Source organism: Musa acuminata, chromosome BXJ2-9 (genome assembly GCF_036884655.1).
Source record: "Musa acuminata AAA Group cultivar baxijiao chromosome BXJ2-9, Cavendish_Baxijiao_AAA, whole genome shotgun sequence".
Taxonomy (NCBI): Eukaryota; Viridiplantae; Streptophyta; class Magnoliopsida; order Zingiberales; family Musaceae; genus Musa; species Musa acuminata.
Genome location: NC_088346.1, coordinates 9,634,112 through 9,655,954, shown reverse-complemented (window position 1 = coordinate 9,655,954; position 21,843 = coordinate 9,634,112). Strand labels below are relative to the sequence as shown.

At 42.4% G+C, this 21,843-nt stretch overlaps 5 protein-coding genes, 1 long non-coding RNA gene and 1 other non-coding gene across 8 annotated transcripts; 4 read left to right on the top strand and 3 right to left on the bottom strand.

Moving 5' to 3' along the window:
- Positions 1-1,271: 1,271 nt before the first annotated feature.
- LOC103997921 (3-oxoacyl-[acyl-carrier-protein] synthase I, chloroplastic-like) lies at positions 1,272-4,891 on the top strand. Its single transcript, XM_065125543.1, has 2 exons — positions 1,272-1,775; positions 4,047-4,891. The coding sequence occupies exons 1-2, from the start codon at positions 1,395-1,397 to the stop codon at positions 4,101-4,103; spliced, it is 438 nt and encodes a 145-aa protein (XP_064981615.1). The 5' UTR covers positions 1,272-1,394; the 3' UTR covers positions 4,104-4,891.
- Positions 4,892-5,035: 144 nt separating this feature from the next.
- Positions 5,036-9,511, bottom strand: LOC135623045 (uncharacterized). 2 transcript variants are annotated; one of them, XR_010491259.1, is made up of 2 exons: positions 8,878-9,511; positions 5,036-5,489 (listed from the first exon to the last, which is right to left on the bottom strand). It is a non-coding gene; the product is annotated as an uncharacterized LOC135623045 (long non-coding RNA). The 2 variants fall into 2 exon arrangements; XR_010491258.1 differs by lacking the exon at positions 5,036-5,489 and adding an exon at positions 7,725-7,932.
- LOC103997920 (trihelix transcription factor ENAP2) lies at positions 5,850-7,694 on the top strand. The gene has a single exon (XM_009419265.3). It carries the CDS (start codon positions 6,343-6,345, stop codon positions 7,513-7,515), a length of 1,173 nt encoding a protein of 390 aa, XP_009417540.2. The 5' UTR covers positions 5,850-6,342; the 3' UTR covers positions 7,516-7,694.
- A 1,416-nt stretch (positions 9,512-10,927) lies between the features above and the next one.
- LOC135624060 (uncharacterized) lies at positions 10,928-11,757 on the top strand. Its single transcript, XM_065127532.1, has one exon. It carries the CDS (start codon positions 11,031-11,033, stop codon positions 11,649-11,651), a length of 621 nt encoding a protein of 206 aa, XP_064983604.1. The 5' UTR covers positions 10,928-11,030; the 3' UTR covers positions 11,652-11,757.
- Positions 11,758-14,404: 2,647 nt separating this feature from the next.
- On the bottom strand, positions 14,405-15,428 carry LOC103997918 (dormancy-associated protein homolog 3). Its single transcript, XM_009419263.3, has 3 exons — positions 15,096-15,428; positions 14,883-14,985; positions 14,405-14,719 (listed from the first exon to the last, which is right to left on the bottom strand). Exons 1-3 carry the CDS (start codon positions 15,340-15,342, stop codon positions 14,692-14,694), a joined length of 378 nt encoding a protein of 125 aa, XP_009417538.2. The 5' UTR covers positions 15,343-15,428; the 3' UTR covers positions 14,405-14,691.
- A 3,850-nt stretch (positions 15,429-19,278) lies between these two features.
- LOC135622215 (auxin-responsive protein SAUR76-like) lies at positions 19,279-19,943 on the bottom strand. Its single transcript, XM_065123863.1, has one exon. It carries the CDS (start codon positions 19,867-19,869, stop codon positions 19,477-19,479), a length of 393 nt encoding a protein of 130 aa, XP_064979935.1. The 5' UTR covers positions 19,870-19,943; the 3' UTR covers positions 19,279-19,476.
- A 1,169-nt stretch (positions 19,944-21,112) lies between these two features.
- On the top strand, positions 21,113-21,186 carry TRNAT-AGU (transfer RNA threonine (anticodon AGU)). Its single transcript has one exon. It is a non-coding gene; the product is annotated as a tRNA-Thr (tRNA).
- Positions 21,187-21,843: the final 657 nt, after the last annotated feature.

Here is a 21,843-nt window from a genome sequence, read left to right as displayed (position 1 = left end):
GTCAATTAAGAAATGATAAAGGAGTAATAACTTCTATCTCGTTCATATCAAAATTAATCTTTTGAGATTTTTTATTTTCACTAATTTTATTATTTTTTACGAATCTTATATTACCAATATCTACTACTCATACTACTTTTAGGGTAATAAAATATGTATTCCTTAAAAAATTTAAATAATTAATAAAATACTAAAAAATAATTCTTGAATCCAATTTTTTCATGTGGATTGAAGACTTTTATCTTTGGACAACCTCAAATATATACTTGTCTCAAATTGAGTTTAATACTAGTACATAACATAAATAGAGTTGATGAAATTGACTTCTATGAACTCTATTCAAAATATTTATAGTTGTCCAAAATGCTTTACCCCATAAAGACTCAACCATAGAAAAATAATTCATTGTACTCCTAATTATGTCTATAAGAATATGATTTTATCGTTCAATAGTATTATTCTATTGTGACATATGGTAATACATACCGAATATAAATATCTATTTTTTTTAAGAATCTAATAAAAGAGCTAAGATTCTAATATGACTATTATATTTATCATAAAATTTATCACCTCTATTAGATATGATAATTTTAACATTTTTATATTAGTATTTCTCAACATCATTTATATATAACTCAAGACTATCAATAACTTGAGACTTTGATGTATTAGATATATATAGTTATATCAATAAATATATTGATAGATCATTTATAAATATGATAAAATATTATATTTATATGAAATGATGTACATATATCAATATAAATAAACCGAGGAAGTTCATATTCTTTTTATATACTTGGTTTAATTTTATATTATATGAAGTGAACGATGGATAGATCGATATAAAACCTTTGCAGCCCTCGAAAACAAATGTCCATCAAAAGTAACCGCGCCAAAGGAATCCACGATCCCCCGTCTCGAGAGAAAATGAATCGTCGTTTTCGTACCCACCGGACTCCTCGTCGTACCCGCCTGTCCGTGGCCCCATGGCGATCACCGATGGAGACATAGCACGAACTACGAAGAAGCATCACGCAGTTGGACCTGTCTTCTTCTTCTTTTGTAAGATTTCGAGCATATGATGTAACGATAATATATGAAAGCTGACTCGATCGATTGTACGATGAACCGAAGTTAATAGTATGCTTATTTTCGAGTCCAATTTGCATCATAATAAGAAATATTAAAGTAATATCAATAATATATATAGTCTCATTACTTCTCGACTCCATTATAAATATTCAGAGACGGGGAAGGAGGAATAAGGGAATGAAGCGAGAGGAAGGAAAAGAAAGAGTTACAAGAAATTGGCAGGGCGGCGCGCCTTGCCCTTCCCATGCAGCAGCAGCAGCGCCCCTTCCTCTAGGGTTCCGCCTTTGGCCGGGATGCAGACCTTCCGCATCCCCACGGTGGATGCCCTCCGCTTCCCGCACGCCGCCGCCTCGCCCTCTGCCGGCTCCGTCCGCGACTCCGTCGCCGAGGCCGCGCCCCGTCGCGAGACGGATCCCAAGAAGCGGGTGGTCATCACCGGGATGAGGCTCGTCTCGGTGTTCGGAAACGACGTGGATGCGTACTACGAGAAGCTGCTGGAAGGGGAGAGCGGGATCGGGAACATTGACCGGTTCGACGCTTCCAAGTTCTCCACGAAGTTCGCAGGGCAAATCAGAGGATTCTCGTCGGAGGGGTACATTGACGAGAAGAACGACCGGCGGCTTGATGATTACCTGAGGTATTGCCTGGTCAGTGGCAGTCAAGCTCATGATAAGGTGTGCCTCTTTTCACATTTCACTATAAAGTATACTTTTGTATTCACAAACCAGGGAATGCAATTGGAGATGTTTTCTTCATGATTATAGTTCACTTATGAATTGCATGAGTGATGCTGTCCAGGCTCTGATTAATATTATCAGACATGATTGCAGTAGTGTGAAACTTTGTTTGGAATTAGAGAAAATCCATCAAAGATAAAATGGTTAAAAAAAATTACTTTTGGCTGATACTCGGTATTTTCTTAAAGTGTTACCATTCGTCTGTTGTTTCCTGAAAGATTTGCATTCGTTTCTTTGAAAGTGAAAGAACCATTTCAATTGGGTTTTTCATGTTACGTTTTCACAATCATTGTCTATGTGGTTGACTTGACTCGAAACTTTCAAGTGTCTTCTTGGATTTTAGAAAGAATATAGTTATGCCACTACTGGATTATGATAGTTGCTTTAATTGCGTCTTTGATGTTATTTTGGTATGGGAAAGATTGGGAAGAAGAAAGCTTTGTGTTAATTCATCCTTGAGGTTGTCTATTGATAGAAGATAAGATTTCTACAACTGCTTGATGAAATCTCTATAAATAGAGTTCACGTACAATGCACGTTAAAGATGCAGAGTGTTAAAGAAGATAAGATTTCCACGATTGCTCGAGAAAATCTCTCCCAACTAACCGATAGAGGAAATTTTGAAATATTATTTTAACCTATAGAGGGTAGAGGGAAATATTTCCTCTATCAAGATCGGTTAGTTGAGAGAGATTTCCTCGGACAGTTGTGAAAATCTTATGTGTAACTCATCATCTGCATAGAGACAACTGAGTTTCCAATTTGCTAGGCAGAAGGCTAAGAAACAAATTACCATATTTAAGTAGCATAAAGCTGAAGACATCTTTAGTGGTCCATTTCACTAGTTCATGCATGAGAGTTTATTCTTATATTTTATTAAGCAAACAGTAAATTCAATAATTTATTTGCAAAAACAAGAGACAGATAAATAGTATGACAAAGGTGCCAAATAATTATGTACAGTGAGCAACAGTCTTTTCCAATCTTATAAAGGAGAACTTAAGTTGCAACAATTTTTTATCATGAACTTCAAGCATGTTTGCTCAACTGCAAGATGCCATGGTCATCATCATGAGTGTGCATATTTTGTATCATCAATTTAAATCAATTAGTATTTAAAAAGATGATTGTACATAATCACTTGCATATTTGTGCTACCTGATTTCATCCCTAGGGCTGTTGACCTAAGAAAATATTATGCAAAATGCTTCTGCTAAAGTATATTGGGATGTATATTTGGAAAGCAATAACTTTAAGCATCATTCTAGTGTGAAAATCTTAAGGTTGAGTCAAGTTTAGATTAATTTAAATAAGCTTGATGTAAATTTAATCATGCTTTATTTAACTAATGATTGTCACTTAAAAACTGCTCCATTTGTCCGCTCTGATTAAGGATGGTCTATTCATTCTCATTCAAATGTGTAACAAAACCAAGCTTGATGGAACACTTAGGCCCAAAATCAATCTCATGCTGTGCCCAGAGGAACTCTGGGGTTCATCAGGCTTGACTTTGTTAGATCCGTAGTTCCGTACTATACTAGTTGGCCACGGAGATATTTCTACAGTTTCTTTCAACATGTAGATAATGATCAAACTGTAATTGTTCAAGCTTTCTGGATCAGTTGCCATCAATCATCAGCATCCTACAGCGATTTCTCCAAGTTTGACTTGTGATGTTGCTTGGTGGAGCTGAAGGACCGGAAAAATGCTAATTCTTCTACTTGGGACATCTTGACCTGTTGTAATCATCATCTTTGTCATTGTTGTGCATTTATTTTTTTTATAGATGATCATGACCTATTTACAATTTGTCAATCTTCATTCATGTTCCATCTCTTATTGAATCATTTTTCAAGTAATGAGTTCAACATAGTCATGGACATTGTCGAGTAACATCATCATGAAGATTAAACTGTTAATTGAAATATAATATATGTTAATATTTAAACATTACAATTTTGTTCAGTTATTTCAAACAGTTAAATTATTGATATTTGATTGGTTTCTGCCTTATTATCATGCCAGACATTGGATGTCTAATGTGTCAAATTTCCATATTAGAGAATACTTAGAGACCAAAGTAAACAATGCACCATATATTACTTGTATAATGTGGTTAACCACATGAGTTGTTTTCTCTGTATATTTTGTTCGCCAATCTATTCATGATTGTTTTTTTGTTGTTTCTTACTATGTGTCCTGGAAAAGGTTCCGGAGAGCCTTGAACATGCGATGAAGCGCGATGCACCAATTATTGCTGAGTGAGTATCTGGGAGGTGCTGTGAATTGTGATGCCTATCATATGACAGATCCTAGATCTGATGGGCTTGGAGTTTCATCTTGTATTAGGAAAGTCTTGAAGATGCTAGGGTGGCACCAGAAGAGGTAACTCGATTATCTTTAGCAGTGTGAAGCATTCAAATTGATTTGTTCTTTTATTATCATGCATGTGGAACATTTTCTTACCTGTTTGCTATTTCATCAAAAATATTTGCTGGAGTTGGAAACTATATTAGATGTATTTCCACTCATCATACTAAGTGCCAATTTTGTTTGTGTGTGCACCTGTACACATGGATAGTTCTGTTGCTATCTATTAACCATGCCATTCACGCAGCAGCCTTCATCCTCAACCACTTTTTATGCGTAATTCTTTTACATAATTCGGCTTTGTTAATGGCAACTATTTTGGTTATTATTTTCTAGTTAAGGAACTCCAAGCATGTCTGAACCTCTTCAGATGTTTTCCTCTTTTTAACCTTTGTTGAAGACATCAAGGATTTGACTCATCAGCATAGCTCCTTTTGTGTGCTGGAGCATGTCTGTGTATATTTGTGGCTCCCCTCATGCACTTGACTGCCCTTTGCATTGTTAATTAGAACTACGGATGATTCGCCAGAATGGAAGAGATCATAAATTGTCCAATCATCAACGTATACAGATTTATTATGCATCTACAGAACTCTTTTTTTTTTTTTTCCCCTGCATGAAATACATCTTTAAAAATACTTTCTCCTGTCAGTGAGATGTCATAAATTTAAATTTTCTTTCATGTCCATTCATTGAGTTTGTTTTATAATTGCACCATTCTGGTTTTGTACTAATTCCATCTGAGTGAAGTTCCATTCAATTTTTAAATTAAACCTTTAAAGATGCCTTTCATAAATATTATATGTAATCTCATCATTTCTGCTTGGTAGACATCAAACAGCTAGTTTTAATGGCATCCTTCCAGTTGCCACTCTAGAAGATGTTGTGGCCACAGAATGTTTTGTTGCAAGAACAATGTAGTTAGGTGTTATGTTTTTCATCATGTCTTCTGACTAAGATGTTCTTCATACAGGTTAATTACATTAATGCTCATGCAACTTCCACCCTTGTGGGTGATCTAGCAGAGGTAAATGCTGTTAAGCAAGTCTTTAAGGATCCATCTGGGATTAAAGACTTGTGGGTGATCTAGCAGAGGTAAATGTGGTGGTATTTGCACCCTTCAAGCCATGATCCTGCTTGGCTTGTCGTCCCCGTTCTCATACCCGCCTGCGCGTGGCCCCCAAGCTGTCACTGGCTGTTTCTGGGACCACCACCCATGAGTGACTCTATAGTCCACGTAAGCCATGGAGACAGAAGCAGCAAACTCTCGACGTACCCTCCCTTCTCCCGTCACACCAAACAAACAAAATAAATTGTTAATTATAATAAAATAAAATAAAAATCACTGACAGAGCCACAGCCGATTGGACGGCGATAGATAATAAAATCATTTTTAGAAAAAAAATAATGTTCTGTGAAAATTTTTTAAAAATAAAAACACTCATTACAGATTTCTCAAAGCTTAAGATTTTTTTCAGAAATTTATTCTAAAATATTTTATTAAACTTATCATTTATCTATCAATTTATCGGTTTAATCAAAGAGGAGAAAAAAAAAGGAAAAGGGGCAGGAATAAATCATATATATATATATATATATATATATATATATATATAATTAAATAGACGGGTCAAATCGATTGACCTATTAATCGGATCGATGACGCGGTGGGTGGAATGCGGTCCGGTTGGACGATGGGTCCAGAATCAGCTCTCCGTCTCGGCGATCGGTCCCACTGCTCGCAACTGAATGTGACGCGCCCAAAGCCGCGATTCACACGTGCGAGGGCCCGTCCGGGATGTACGCTGACGTCGTCTGTTCACCCCTAACGCAACCTCCGTCGAGCCCACCAACTGGTACCGTTATATTCCCTTGGGATTTCAGGAAACGATATGAGAAAACGTTGCATACGTGCATCGTATCGGACGCCCAAAACGCCCGTCAATCAAAAGCGTGACGCCGGTCGGCGGACGAATCCCTCTCCAAAAGAAATCCCTCCTCTTCTCGGCCGGCCGCCGCCGCCTCTTCCGATCCCTCCCTTTCTATCCTCTCCCTCTCTCTCGCCCTCTTCCCGTCTCGTGCCGTCGCCAGCCTCCCTCGCTGCCGCGGCAAAGCCCAGATCTTGGCGTCGACGATGGAGGACGACGACGACGCCCTGTCCCCGTCGCGTTCGCAGTCCCAATCCGCCTCCAGATCCCCGTCGACAACGTCGTCGCCACCCCCTGTCTCCGTGGTGCCCCCCTCCTCAGACCCCTCGCCCCACGTACGCAACGGCCGCGTCGCGGAGCCCGTCACCGTCGCCGCGCCGCCGTACCATGCCCTCGCCCTTGCCCTCTCCACACAGCAGCAGCGCCCCTCCCCCGCCGCCGTAGTAGGAGGAGGCGGCGGCGGCGGCGGGCGCGAGGACTGCTGGAGCGAGGGCGCCACCTCCACCCTGATCGACGCGTGGGGGGAGCGCTTCCTGGAGCTCAGCCGTGGGAACCTCAAGCAAAACCACTGGCAGGAGGTCGCCGACGCCGTCACCAGCCGCGACGGCTACACCAAGACCCCCAAGACCGACGTGCAGTGCAAGAACCGCATCGACACCCTCAAGAAGAAGTACAAGATCGAGAAGTCCAAGATCTCGGCCTCCGACAGCTCTACCACCTCCTCCTGGCCCTTCTTCCACCGCCTCGACCTCCTCCTCGGTCCCAGCCACAAGCCCACCGGCGCCCTGCCGCCCTCCAGCACCAAGATACCCGCTGGCATCCCCATCCGGCCCCCGGCCCGCCTCACCCAGCTCATCCCGCAGCGGCACCGGTCCAGCCACCCGGCCCTCAACAAGGCGAGGTCGTTGCCGCCATCGGTGTCCTCCAAATCAGCGGACTCGTCCGCGGACTCTTCCGACGGTTTCCCGCCGCCACCGCCGAAGGAAGCCAACGGCAAGAGGCAGCGCCAAGAGCCAGAGGAGGGAGAGGGGGAGGAGGAGGAGGAAGGGAGGACGGCGGGCCTGCGGGAGCTTACGCGGGCGATACTGCGGTTCGGGGAGGTGTACGAGCGGGTGGAAAGCTCGAAGCTGCGGCAGGCAATGGAGATGGAGAAGCAGCGAATGGAGTTCACGAGAGAGCTGGAGTTGCAGAGGCTGGAGTTTTTGATGAAGACGCAGATGGAGCTGTCGCAGCTGAAGAGCCACCACCACCACCATGGTAGTAGTAGCAACAGTAGGAAGAAAAGGATGGATGTTGCAGGTGGCGGCAGCAACCACCACAATCACCATGATACCAACAACAACAACAATAGCATCGACAACAGTGACAACAATGGCTAGTGCAAGCTAAAGGAACCTCTTTGCTAGTCAGTAGTTATCAGCATCTCGTAGTCATTCACCCCCATCCATATCCTCCACCTCTCAAACATCGAGTTGGATGATTGTATTCTAATCCTCCCTCAGCCTCATTCTATTTGAATCTTATGAATTCTAATCTATGAATGTGATGTTTCTGACAATCTATCCTGGAAATCAGTTAGCCAAAAAGATGATGGCAGAAGAATGAGAATGCCACTCACAATTCTTCACTGATTACACTATTTTACTCCATTGTTTTCATTAAAGATGAGAGACTGAGGAAGAAAAGTTCACGACAATATATTGATTTGGTCGCAACTTCTTTTCTGGCAGGAGGCTTCACACAGTGTGATCCATAGAAACTACCAATAGCTTCATTGGGCATTCGGTTTCTGTATGCTGCAAAAGAGTCACTTATAGATGTCAAAAGTGGATCTATTGAGCCAGCTTTACTGTTAAGATTGCATGAACTGAGTGAGCTTTGGGGATTTGACACTCTCTTGTGGATACCAAAACCATATGGTGGATGATGAACAGATGAAGCATGAGAAGGTTCCAAAGAAGTTTTGTTCATCAGACCATATTCATAATTTTTTTGTTGAATAATTCTGGTATTATTTGGAAAAAGGTTTACATATAGTGTCAAAACCAAAAAAATAATATATTTTTTTTCAAAGATCCTAAACTGATATCAATTGGCTCATATATTCTGCCTTTTCTTAATGACATGATTCACTACTCTGTTCTGTACATACATTTTCAGTTTATCCAAATATTGTAAATATTTGGAATCTATTTTTTTCAAAAAAAAAAAATTATTCTAAGAAGTACTAATATAACTCGAATCACGTTCATCCGAGCATAGCAAACAATACGGATCCAGTGGATCTAACATAAATGATTTTACGTAAGTGGTCAACCAATATGTATACTTGTTCGTTCGATGTATAAATTTATTATTATTATGTGAAAAATTTATGAAGACGAAATTTTCTCATATATATATATATATATATATATATATATATATATATGAGAAAATTTCGCCTTCATAGAATTTTCACATAATAATAATAATAAATTTATACATTGAACGAACATATGTTTTCTATTTTTCGTTGTTTAACAATGGTCTTAAGAATATTTTGATTGTAAGGTACAATTAAAGGATATGTTTATGAGTTGGACAAAAGACAAACTGCAGAATCAACTTTGAAATGCCAAGGATTAAGTACAGATCCTCTTAATTACCATGGAAATCCTCTTGCCATCTACAAGTGCAAAGAGATAGAAGAATGAAACCTATCAGCTGCATCACATTCATCGAACACATGACGTGCATACCTGATACCTTCAGCAACTCATTCTCGAGCTTTTCCAGTAATGGTGGAGGAGCGAGTCCGAGCTGGAGAGGGCGGGCACGCGTTGCCGCCACCACCGTTCCGATGGCACGAACACGTGCCCTGCTTCTCCAGCACGGCTCGCCCTCCCCTTCTCCCGCTCTAACCCCATTTCTGGGTAAGTGCAGCAACACATGACAGTACCTCACTGCTACCGTGAGTATATGACCTGAAAACATGGCGTCTCGTGTTGGTTGTCGTCAGAGTTTAGGCTGCCGGAAAGGCTTTGGTTGATGAGATGTCATGGATGACGGTGTAATTGGGAAAGACCCCAGGGCTGTCTACCTAAGCACCTACCTCCATGGCCGCTGGATCAATGGCAGACCACCCACCACTGGTTGTCGAGGGAAACCCTCGGAGGAGAAGTGGGATCGATCACGGGAGACACATGGACTTGGTTGAGGTTGCTGCGTACATCTCCAGCTTACCGATCCCTTCAGCTGTGGACGCCATTGCTGATGACGTACAGCTTGGACTTAGAACCATTTAAGCGCCAACACGCTGCGCCGTCCTCGGCCGTATCTTAATGGTGCATGCCGTGATGAACTCGTCATGGGTTGAGAGGATTTGGCTTGCTTTGACGCAGTACGAATCAGCGGTGGCCAAATGACTTGGATGATTACTTATTTAGAGGATAAGGAATCAGTGGCGGCCAAATTACTTGGATGATTACTTAGTTAGAGGATAAGGAATTGACGAATAGAAAAACTCCTACAAGTAAGAAAAAAAAAATCTTAAATTTCAAAATTTACTATTTTATGTATATTAAAATTTTAATGAGAAGATATAAAAATAAATTACAGTGATAAAGATAAGATTTCCTCAACTATACGAGGAAATCTCTCTATTCAGGAAAATCCTCTATTCGGAAATCCTTTCTCCTAATTTGTATAAATAGGAGAGGGACATGTTAATGTATTTAAACTTTTTTACTTGGTATCAGAAAAGCGAAGCTTCGCTCTTGTCTTCGGCCAGCAATCAATGTCACTGAGAATTAGTATCACTGTAGCTAAATTTCTTTTATGTTATCGTGACATCTTCTGGGAAGAAAGGTCTCAGACAATATTAGAACAATCGTCATACTTGTAGCGTGTTAGGGTAATTCCTTCCTGTCTCTTACCTTTTTTTGATAGAAAGATAATTTGTTAGATTTTCATATCTACTGGTGGATGACTTGTCAATCATTTGGTGAGGAGGTGAATTATTTGAGGATTTTATACCTATAAATATAAAACAATGTGTATAGTTTGGTGTTTTCTAAGGTTGAGGAGACTTTGCTGTCCATCTCAGGAAGCGAGTAGAAGAAGAAAACCCAACACGCCAAAGAGGGTGATCAACGTCACGGGCATGATCTTGATCTTGACACGTATGCCTTTCTTCCCTTATCCTCTCATTGGCCACAAGGCAACAAATCGATTGAGCCCACACAACAAGACGAGCAAGCTGTCCGCTGTTCGCCGCCAGACGGCAAGCCTGCAGAATCCAACACGTGTCCTGGTCCCCCCACCGCGGCGAGTGTGACTCGGCTGTGACGATGACGATTAATATATCACCCGAAACTCCATCGCCACGAAGTTAATATCCGGACAACCGAGCGGCGGTGGATCCGTGCTCGACTGTTCTTCCCGAGCCAAGAAACAGATCTTTTCCGGACAACAATTGAAGTCATGGTGGAGCCCAGCATTGGTAGAGAGTTTACGACGTCGAGCGAGGATGTCCCGTGTTTCGTGTGAGACAGGAGATCAACCAAGCTTGGCGCCACACTGACGTGGACCGCCTGGCACCCGCACCAAACGACGGCGGTACTTGCACACCGTCGTCCCACCCAACGCTAAGTCCTGTGGGACCCACTAGGAGATCCACCGGATCGCGCGACCTCCGTCGTCCACGATTCCGATTCCCAGCATCGGCGAGGCATCTTCCTCGGCATGTACTCCCAGCATCTCCGCATCACATCGGTCCCTATCCAACGGCCCTGATCTGGTGTCTCTCCTCTATATACCCCTCGCCCCTGTGTGCTTCTCGCTGCATCTCGGAGGGCGAGTCGAGAAAAGAACTCTTCCCATAATACACACCCATCCTTCGTTTTGTCCCGAAATGGACGTGCTCGATGTGCCGCCACTCGAGGCGGTGGCGTTCCGCCTCTACTCCCTCCCCGGCGCCGCCGCAGGCTCGGTGTGGGCGTGGGCCGCCGTCCTCGCCGCGGCGCTCGGCCTATGGGGCATCAGAATCGTCGGAACCAAGTCTGACGCCTCCCCCCTCTCCCACTCGGCTCCCCGCTCCTCTTCCCCCCCGCAGCCTGCCATCCCCGGTCCCGCCGTCCCCGCGGAGCCGGCCAAGCCGCAGGCGGAGCCGACCAATCGCGAGGACTACAGGCCGATCGCGCGGCCTACCGGATGCCGCGTGGAGGAAGCCAGCGCGACCAAGGCCCGGTTCACGGCCTACTACCACGGCGCCTCCTGCAACGGCTTCGGCGCGGTGGAGGAGGACGAATGCCACGAGGGGGAGGATGGCGGCGCTCGCGGCGTCGAGTGCGGGGTAGCGGCGCCATGGAATCAAGGGTGGCGGTGGGAGGGGCTGACGGTGCGGCGGCGGTGGGACTTGGGATGGTATCGTTACCAGGAAATGACGGCGCTTAACGGAAGCGTGGTGAGGTTGTGGGATGGGGCAGAGAGCGGCTTGACGGCGAGGCGACGGCAGCCGCAAAATCTAATTTAGTGGGGAATACAACTTTGCGGAGATGTGTAAATGTCTCTGCCATCAGTAAAAGTACAATTTTGCCCCCTCATCGATAGGGAAACGAGATTGGCGACCTTCTCATTCATTTCTTGCATTCGAGGTCATTTAAGACTTTTGAGAGCAGTGTGTCACACTCTTACTGTTCTTTGATGGTTCACTTGCTCATTCAGCTAAAGATCCAAGGAATAAACATATGCCAGAATGAATTAGTCAAAACAAAGTGTAGTTGGTTGATATATATAATAAGCTTTTGATAGCCAATAAGACTTAAAATACTTGTATTATGCCAAGTTGGATTTATGAGGATTTCATCTATGAGATCATCCTATGATTTAGATATGGTCAAAAGTATTGAGAAGTTGTAGGGTAATCATATATCTTTGCAGTACAGTCCCTCTCATGAAGCTAATGTGGCTTAGATTGGAGTTTAGCATAGAAAAGTTATGCTTGGCATAGAATTCTTTTGACTTATAAAAGTGTCAACAGGCCAATTTACCTATTTAGAAGGGTTTTTCTTTAACATATCATTGTAAAATATAGGATATATAGGGATGATTTAATACATAATTAAGAAATCATATGTTTAAAATAAATAATATTATCTAATTGAAAAGTAAGTTGAAGAGAAACAGCAAGTATTATTGGCAAAGGTAGGATTTAAATTGGAGATCTAATGATAAACTGTTAAAGTTTTTATCAATTAGGCCATCTAATTATTATAAAATATTGGATAATATTTTAAACTCTCAAATTTTATTGAGTGGATCTGGTACCTCATTGCTAGAGTAGTATTTTAGGTGTAGCAACATATATGTTAAATTGCTTGTACATTCAAATTAATTATCTTTATAATTGAGTTTTTTTTTACACCAGAAAGGTGTAATGACACATTAGCACCAACCTAACCTTATGTTTGGTGACTGCAGCAATTATTAGGCCATTTTTAATGCTCACCAAAACAAACCAGTGTTCCTTACTCTTTCTGGCCACTGTCATCCTGTGAGAAGAGGGAGGAAGACAGTGAATAAGTGCATCATTTACACTTTTTTTTTTGTTTTCTGGTTAGAATCTAATAGCCTATAAAGCAATAAAACAAAGAGAAGAAATGATGAAATGTAGGATGCTCTTCTTATAGATCAGTGCAAGTTGATATAGAACATCCTAATAACATATTTCAATTCTCAGACACTAAAGACACCAAGTAATTTTTGTTCAATCTCCCAAGACTAATACATTGAACTAGTTTAAGATACTTTTTATCTAGATAAATGCCTTAGGATAATGTATAATTTAGGTGTTTCCATAAGGTGTTCAAATCCCATTTTTCATCTTCAGTATTTATAAATCTCAATCCCAGTGCAAATTGTGCCCAAGTGCTTAGTCCAAATGACTTTGTGGTGGTCCTCCTCTTCATTAGCATACATTAATGCTTGGTTTATTTGGTGCCAAATCCCTGCTTACTGCAATCTAGAGGATCACATCCCTGCAATATATAATATAGTTTTCATAATTAAGCAAGAGAAAGGTACCACAATAACCTACTCTACCCAGGGAAGATATAGTTTTATCAAACTTAGAGCTAAGAATTATCTATGGGGCAGTTATCAATTAAAGAATTGTTACTGCTTCAGTACCTTTGCCATTAAATATAAGGGGAGCATGATAATTGACGTGTCAACAATTATTTGTGCAGAGTCTTCTTGATTAAGGAACTAATGCAGAGATTTGGAACCATCCAAGTGTAGATTCAATATTTAGCTCACTAATATCTACTTGTAGCTCCATCATATAATATAATTAATCACCATGTGTTACATGAGGCTTTGTACTTGTGTAATATTGAAAATGGATTAGCACATATTATGTGATAACTTCTTGATGATAGATCTAGTGGGATGGATCTGATAAAACTGACCCAGACAGCATAAGCCATTAGCAGTGTCTGAGAAAATACTATTTGGCGACATTTTATAAGGCTGATTTCCTCTATCATTAACAAAGTTAATTCACCAAACTAAAGGACTAAGTGTGATCAGATTATTATGTCTTGTTATTTGAAACTGGGAAGCTTTATTTTTTCTTCCCTTTTCTGAAATGTTTTGGGATATAATTTGGGGAATCTGTGTGTTTTAAGATGTTGCACTTTTTTATTTAAATCAGTAAAAGAATGAAAAGTAATTTTGTAATAATAATATATCTATTATCCACACAAAACTATCACACAACCACAATTTCAGCTACACAGCAAGCTTGCTGTTTGCAAGTGTCACTAAGCTTTAACCTGGACTTCCAATGTCAGCTATGTGCATTTGTGCCAGTGGATTCACAGGCTCAACTGAGTCTAACAAAAAGAAGGAAAGATTCTGTCGACTCTGCAGACAGACAGACAAATAATCACAAATACAAAACAACAACACTAATTAGACCAGACCATTTTTTCAGCAATCATTAGTTCCACAAAAGCTGTTGTTTGTGATCTTGAAGACAAGCCAGATCTGGAGTGAACCAGTATGTATCCATACTAGTGTTTATCTAGAGATCTCAGTCAACTCTTCCTTTAATCAAATAGCACACAAGGATGAACATGTAATCCCTTCACACCATGTTTCTTGCTTGTTTTTGGTGCATTTCAACTAATGTTTTCCTTGTCAACTTTCTTAAGATGTTCAAGTCCACGAGCAAAGCATAATCTCAAGTTTTGGTGCAACAAAATTTAGATAGCAAGCATTCCATTGAACAGAAGACCCACCGATTAATTCACAAGCACAAAGATTACAAACAGGAGGAGGGGACAAAGCCAAGTGGGGGAAATGATTGCATAGGTCCATGCTGTGCCCTCCATGGCTCAAAAGTCTCCTACAAACTTTTTCCTGACTCCTTCCACTGCTTTCTTATAGCTACAAAAACCTGCATCATATGCACAGATCAAGATACAAACAAAGCTGACGGCAACTCCTTGTCTGCAACTGTCTTCTTCTTCTCTTAGCTTTCCTAGCAAGCTTTCTCCCCCATCTCACTTTCATCTGTCTAGAGAACTTATCACCACCCTGCAAACCATGTTTCTTCCAGTAATTACAATTGCGCAAGCGTAAAAAGACAGTCTTTTGCGTTCCAGTGGCCCTAAATATGAATGAAATCACTAAAAGCAGAGCCATTTTATCACCAAAAAATATGAGTTAGGGTTTCCTGGCACCAAGATTTGGGACGAACCAGTCATAGACGGTGGGGCTTCTCGGCTCGGCCATCCCCGCTCCCTCAGCCACCGGCACCGGTTTTCTCCGCAACCGCTTCCAGTCTCCCCACGGCCCCGGCGCTGCCAAAGAAGTAGTTCAAACAAGGGGAAGAAAACTCGTTCTTGTCAGCTCCGCTCGCGAAACCTCTAGAAGAGAAACAGGAGGGGCGGGAAAAGGAGGAGCAACTTACGCGCGAGGGGGGAGTCCGGGGCGCTGGCCGGCGAGGAGGGAGAGCGGGGAGAGGTGGCGGCGGAGGAGGACGCGGTGCGCAGGATGGTGACGCTGCGGGTGACCTGAGCAACGCCGCCAGCGGCGGCGGCGGCGACGGAAGAAGCAGCAGCGGAGGATGAAAGGGAAAAGGAGTTGTACTTGCGGAGCTTGCCGACGGGCGGAGGCCCGGCGACGGTGTCGTCCCACAGTTGGTCGAGAAGACCCATTTGATCCTTGGATGGAAGATAGGGAGGGCTCCAAGGAGACGCCTTTCCGTTGCTGTTAGTATTACTATGTTTCCAGAGGAGGAGAGGAGGCTCGGGGGGTTCGGTAGTTATAGCAGCGGATGGGGTTGTATTTGTTTCGGATAAGCTCATATTTTCCCGTCTTTTTTATTTTTTCTTTTTTTAGGCGGTAATAAATGTTAATAGAAAAGATAGAAGGGTTTAATTTCTTGACTAATTAAATATTCATATTGATTTGAATATATATATATATATATATATATATATATATATATATTTATATTTACATCCGTGCTTATCCATCGATTACTGATATGGGTTGAATAAGTTTTGTTGACTTTAGTATTCAAGAAATATGCTACTTGATTTTATGATTTTATACCTAAATTTTAATTTAAAGTTGAAATTTTGAGGTGGATGTTTGGAAATAAGTGATGAAAAGGAGGCGGCTTCCGAGATGATGGCCACCTCATGTAGATCATGACGTGTCGGAATAATTCTTGCTGGGAGATTTCGATTGGGCTCGGGCCCACCGATCCAGTGACGTGGGGCCCACAAGATGGAGAAAAGGAAAAACCCCCCCCGGGGGTATGTGGTGTACCGTCAATAATGTACGGCATACGGGCGGGCAATCATCCAACGGCTGGTGGGACTCCTCCGGGCGAGGGGACCGGGTCACGGTGGGTCCCATTCCGGACGGACGACGAGGTGAAAGAAAACGAAAAAATGAATAATGACGTCATATATGGGGTCCGCATCATCAGCGGGGGCGTACCGCGTCTGAGCCGCGACACCACCGTGACCGGGGGGGCCGTCTCCGGCCTTCCAGAATCGCCTGGCAGCCTCACAACTTGTCGTGTCACGTCACCTTGCCCCGTCGCGGGAAAGCTGTCCCCTCGCTTCCCTGTGCCGATGTCATCACTACCTTTTCCCCTTCTGCAGACGCAAACTAATTCTTAGTCAGATACTCAAAAGTATTGCTATTTATATCACAGTCGAAACATGCATTTATATCTTAAATTTATTAATTTAATTAAATAATTATCTTATCGGATCAAATTATAAAAAATAATATCACATCTTATTTAATAGTAGACATCATGAGGAGTCAAAACAGTGGACTAATATGTATCATGAAAGGATTTGATTTTGATTATATTTATTATTGATAAAAAATATTATACTTTTAAATAAAAATTATAATAATTATGAGCTTTGTTTTGTATTAATTTGATAAGTTTATTATTGTTAACTTCATCTTAAAATTTGGAGTCATAGCAATGCATTGTGAAAAATAATAAATGCTGTCTGATGCATGAAAATGTGTTATATATATATATATATATATATATATGTGTGTGTGTGTGTAGAGAGAGAGAGAGAGAGAGAGATATCATTTTGTGGGTGGAGACATCATAAGTTGGGTAGGCTGATAGAGTGGCAGGTGTGGTTGAGATTATTTTTGTGTAGATGAGCTGAAAGAGACAAAGGATTACAAGACAATACTGTGGGGAGACTCTTTTAATCATTGGAGAAGGACAAGCAACAACATGAACTCTACCCTTTTGGCCCATGAAATTTAGGCTCATATGCACCAATACCACATGAAAACCTTCTTAAATTACACCACATGAGTCTAATAACTTTGCAATTCTTACGCCATTAACCCTAAAACATTTTAGGAACCACTTTTCCTCGATGGATGATTCCAAAGATCTAATTCGGCCTTCATCTTCTCTGATCTATTTGCTGGAAACTAACATCCAAATAGGGAGGGAATAACAGCAAGTTTCTCCTCTCAGTCAGCTAATAGAGGGCCTGCAACTTGACCTATATGTGCAGAGCATGAACCGATTACTTCATTTAAAGTCAGTCATCCTATCTGTGGCATGACAATTCTTTTTTTTACTCACTCCATTTATCCAACTTCTGCCCTACTATTATTACATTGAACAATTACTAATGGGAAATCAAAGGGAAGAATATGCAATATAAATACCAGTTAATGTAAACACACACAAGCACTCTATGTTTCTCGCTGTAAAACAAACACGAGAGAGAGAGAGAGAGGTGACGTAAGTAATATATAGCAACCACCAGAACAAGTGCTGTTACTTCACCACTGCTTCTGCTCCTGTATCTATCAGCTCACGTCTGCAAGAACAAGCCAACTGTAGTTACAGCTACACGGCTTCTGTAACCCTATAAAGCTTTTGCTGAAGATGAAGAGCGTCGTCCCGGCATCATTCTACCTACTGAACTTCCGAAATGGTCGGCCATGCAGAAGAATCAACCACGCGTGGGAGTGCAAACTAAAAGCAGTAGCCGACAACCAAGCCTATCATGAATCAATCTCCATCTGTGGAATCGATTCACGTGTGTGGCTCACGTGGCATCAATGTTGGCACAAATGGTTTCCGTATTTATCCTCTGTGGAACAACCAAGATGATCAGATAAGGCCAATCGAGGTGTCTTTGTCCATTAAAGTATCATGAAACATTCCATGTGCTCCTTCTGCCGCGCATGCATCACGATTGATCTGCACTGCCATCTCATGACTAGAGCCTATGTAACCGGAGGAGAAGTCACACGTATCCGAGAAGCAATCTCAAGCTAACAGCGCTCTGAAGGAGTAGGACAGAAGTCCACATCTCATCCAGAGTCGATGCATGGTATTGTTTAGACGACAAAGAGCATGACAACCAGAAGGCAGTAGAAGTCCGGCTTCTCCGCCCATGGCACATGGACAGGCAGGCAGGCAGGCAGTGTTTGACCATTCAGGGTTGTCATGGTTCTGTTAACCTCTCCTGTCAAATTTCTCCTAAGCAAATCAACAACGTATGTAGGAAGTGTTCATGATCCTTGGATTCTTCTTTTCTTCTCGGTCGAGCCCACCTCCGTAATCAGCGCAGTGCCAGCTCCTGAGAGGTGATTCACGACTGGTGTTTGAATCTTCTTTTCTGATAACGAAGAGGACGGCTTTCGCAGTCTCATGCCCTGTGGATAAGAAGGTCATGCGTCGATGATACTTGTTACGGTAAGTAACTTTTTTAGCCGTAACCTTGGGGTCGACGCGGCTGGTTTAGGGGTCCGAATGACTGGGATTATGCAGAGCTCCTCTCGGGATCTTGTAGCAGCCGATTGCGGGGGATTTAGTTGGAAAGGCCCACGACGCCGGGTCAGCTTCAGTCGAGTACCTGCACAAAGGTCGGGTCGGCGGTTCGGCCCGACCCCTCCGACGATCAAGTCAGTTCCTCGGAGAGGGGTTTTTGGATCCAAACGGAGAGGGTTTTTGGTCGAGTAGTTTCAGTTCTCCCCTTCGTTTAGAACTCTGGGGTATTTGTAGATGAATTTAATGTTACCTGATGTGGCCGCTTGCAGGGCACTGGGGTTGCGTGGCGAACCTGGCTACCGCAGGGTATGGGTACGCCTCGGTCGACGTGCTCCTTTGCCTCGGTCGAACGCATGGAGTCAAATGCTGAAGTCCGTTGGTTGAGGGCTGATGACGTTGGCGCACATCAAGTCGGCATTAGCGCTTGCTTCCTCGGTTGATGCCTTCTCCTGCCTTGACCGATCGTGGGGGTCAGACGATGAGATCGTTTGGGTACGGTCAGTGAGGATGCACATTATGTGGGTGTTAATGCTCGTTCCCTAGGGCAGTGTGTCGCCAATGGGTGGCTGACGTCATGGTGTGTTACGTCAAATCCGACGTGTTACGTCAGATCTGTTTTTATCCCTATCAATACCGCAACGAAAGCTGCACTTATCTGTACATTAAGCAAGTTTGATGGAACACCATGAGTTGCTGCAGTGCAGTAGCAGGAACGCGACATGAACAGCAGTATACTCTCCTTCATCGTGTCACACTCGAATCTCATATCAGACAATACGCAGACATACAGAAAAAGCATCGAAAGCTTACTATTCCAGAGACTGATAGGGCCAGAAACAAGAACCGATCAGCCTTGAATTCTTTTGCATAACAATATACATGATTATTTTGTAGGACATCCTTAAAACTAAGATCATCCACATCTGAGAATCTAGAACAGAATAGAGAAAACGAATGGTTTAAGCATGCTATTACACTAAGAAGAGCCACATCTGCTTCGCCATCAACAGCAGGAATAGAAGTCTACCATCTCGTCTAGCGACTCGGGCTGCGGGTCGGCGTTCTCCAGCATCCACAGCAAGTGTTCGAAGAGCACCACCTCGCAGTCCACCACCGTCCCGGAGTCGTCCGCGGCGGACCCACCCGACCTCTCCACCAGGACCCGGAAGAGCGGGTGGCCGGCCAGGTCAGAGCGGATGAGGTACTGCCGGCGGGACTTGCCGACGTAGACTGTGTGGAGCCCGGGCGGGATCTCGTCGCCTTGGAACGACGTCGCTGACCGGGAGGACGAGTCGCTGCTGCCGCCTCTGCCTCCGGCCGAGCGCGTGATCTTGTTCGAAGAATGCCAACGCTTTATCATGCACTTGAGCTTGTTCAGCTTCCCGCTCTTCGCCATTCGGACTTCTCTGGTGACTGGAGGTGGCTCCACCCCCAACTCGAGAATGAGAGAAGTTGGTAGTTGTTTAATGTGTGTAAGGTGGGGGGTTATGACAACTTAAAGCGGTAGGAAGGAAGGAGGAGGGGACAGCGCAAGTGGACAGGGAAAGTTTGGCCATTCGGTGGACGGCGGAGGTGGACGTCGACGAGTCTTGTAGCCGCGGGGACATATGTATGCTACAATGACAACCAGTCCTAATAATTCTCCCTCTGCTCATGAGGCTAGAAATGAGACAACAACTGGAAATGATGTTGACCATCATATTTCTTCGAAGACAACGAAATTTTAGCTCAAATGTAGTCAACAATTATGTGTTCTTTTAATGCAGAACTCAAATCTTGGATCTCAACACTGAGCAAACAAAAGAAATGAGCACAGCTTAATTTCCTCTACCTTTTAGCTGAATCAGACAATTGCCAAGGCACTATTTCTTTTGGAACAGTCGAACACATTAGTCTAATCGAAAAACAGAGTTATCTGCATGAGTTTGTCTAAATCAAACAGATGTCACTCTTGTCTGCTATTAGCCATGGCCAGTCACAGAAGGATATCAAATGCTTATTTAGTTCTGCAGATAGAAAGCTTGGAATGCATAATTCGTATTTGTTTTCTGTTGACAGACGATACGAAATAAGGCCAAATTAAAGTGGAGGAATTCGTATGCTTCATGTTCCTGACTTGATACAACTTCCTCTAATCTAAAAGGATGCATTTAGCAGAAGCTCCTCAAGGAAATTGCCAATGTGTTCGTCCGAGATGGTGGAATCATTGAAGCTGCTTAAAAATGGATGTCATTCGACAGCAGCATTCTGTACAATTTGTTTTTCTTTTATGTCGATAAAGATCAGGATCGAACAGTAGTTTTTCTAAACACATCAATGGGTGCATTCATCATTGGTGGTGCATTAGAGAGATTAAACCACAACTGTTAAGAGTTCTCTGCATGCAGATGAGTAGAAAGGGCGAAGGAAGTTGAGGAGGTGCATGTGATACCTCCAGACATCCTATGAACACAGAGAACACGAACTACTTCCAGTGAACAGATCAAACTAAGCAATTCAACGGGAACAGAGATTTTGGTCCTGGAACCGTAGTCTCGTTGGGATCATCACTGCTTTTGGCACCACGCAGCAGAATTGTTGGGAAACTGGTAAATGATATATTTTATTTATATAATATTATTCAGAAAACCAATCATTCAGCTTTCATAGCTCAGTTGGTTAGAGCACCCGTTTAGTAAGCGGGAGGTCTTGAGTTCGAATCTCAATGAAAGCAATTGTCTATGGTAATATGTGTTTTTTGAGGAATATTAATATCAATCAGGGTTATAAGCGTTGATGATGAGCGGAAGAAGCTCCACGTGTTGTGGAACTATTGCAGCGACTCGGTTTGAGTCGAGAGGTGAATTTGGTCCGAGTTGGAAGCTTGACCGACTCACCCAACTCATTCCCTAGCGATGATACTCCACCCATGGAAACGAATCCCACGTTTTGGCATGGAAGATTTATATGGTTTCCGTAAATTACCTAAGGCTACTTCACAAATGAAATTTTTCCAAAGAAAAACGTTTTAAGATGAATATGAACTGTTTTTCTCCAGAATAAAATTGTTTTCTGCCTTTCATCCTACAAAATCATGTTGATATTATGATATCAAATTCAGATATAAATAAAGTATCCCTAAATTTATTCAAAAAATAAAAAAGTTATACATTCACTATTGCAATATTATTATCTCTCTCTTTAAAAAAAAATGAAGTAAATGGATAATATTTTGATTGTTACACATGTAATAAATTTAAATATAAATATCCTTAAATTAAAAAAAAACAATTATTTGGAGATGTTATTCCTATTCTTAAGGTATACTATAAAATGAATATAAAATGTTGAAAATATATCAAATTTAAATATAAAAAAGATGATAAATTCA

Coding starts and splice junctions, on each gene's coding strand:
- LOC103997921 (XM_065125543.1), top strand. CDS start 1,395: ATGCAGACCTTCCGCATCCCCACGGTGGATGCCCTCCGCTTCCCGCAC. Junction 1,776..4,046: donor GCAGTCAAGCTCATGATAAG/GTGTGCCTCTTT, acceptor GTCCTGGAAAAG/GTTCCGGAGAGCCTTGAACA.
- LOC103997920 (XM_009419265.3), top strand. CDS start 6,343: ATGGAGGACGACGACGACGCCCTGTCCCCGTCGCGTTCGCAGTCCCAA.
- LOC135624060 (XM_065127532.1), top strand. CDS start 11,031: ATGGACGTGCTCGATGTGCCGCCACTCGAGGCGGTGGCGTTCCGCCTC.
- LOC103997918 (XM_009419263.3), bottom strand. CDS start 15,342: ATGGGTCTTCTCGACCAACTGTGGGACGACACCGTCGCCGGGCCTCCG. Junction 14,986..15,095: donor CCCGGACTCCCCCCTCGCGC/GTAAGTTGCTCC, acceptor CTTCTTTGGCAG/CGCCGGGGCCGTGGGGAGAC. Junction 14,720..14,882: donor AGCCCCACCGTCTATGACTG/GTTCGTCCCAAA, acceptor CATGGTTTGCAG/GGTGGTGATAAGTTCTCTAG.
- LOC135622215 (XM_065123863.1), bottom strand. CDS start 19,869: ATGGCGAAGAGCGGGAAGCTGAACAAGCTCAAGTGCATGATAAAGCGT.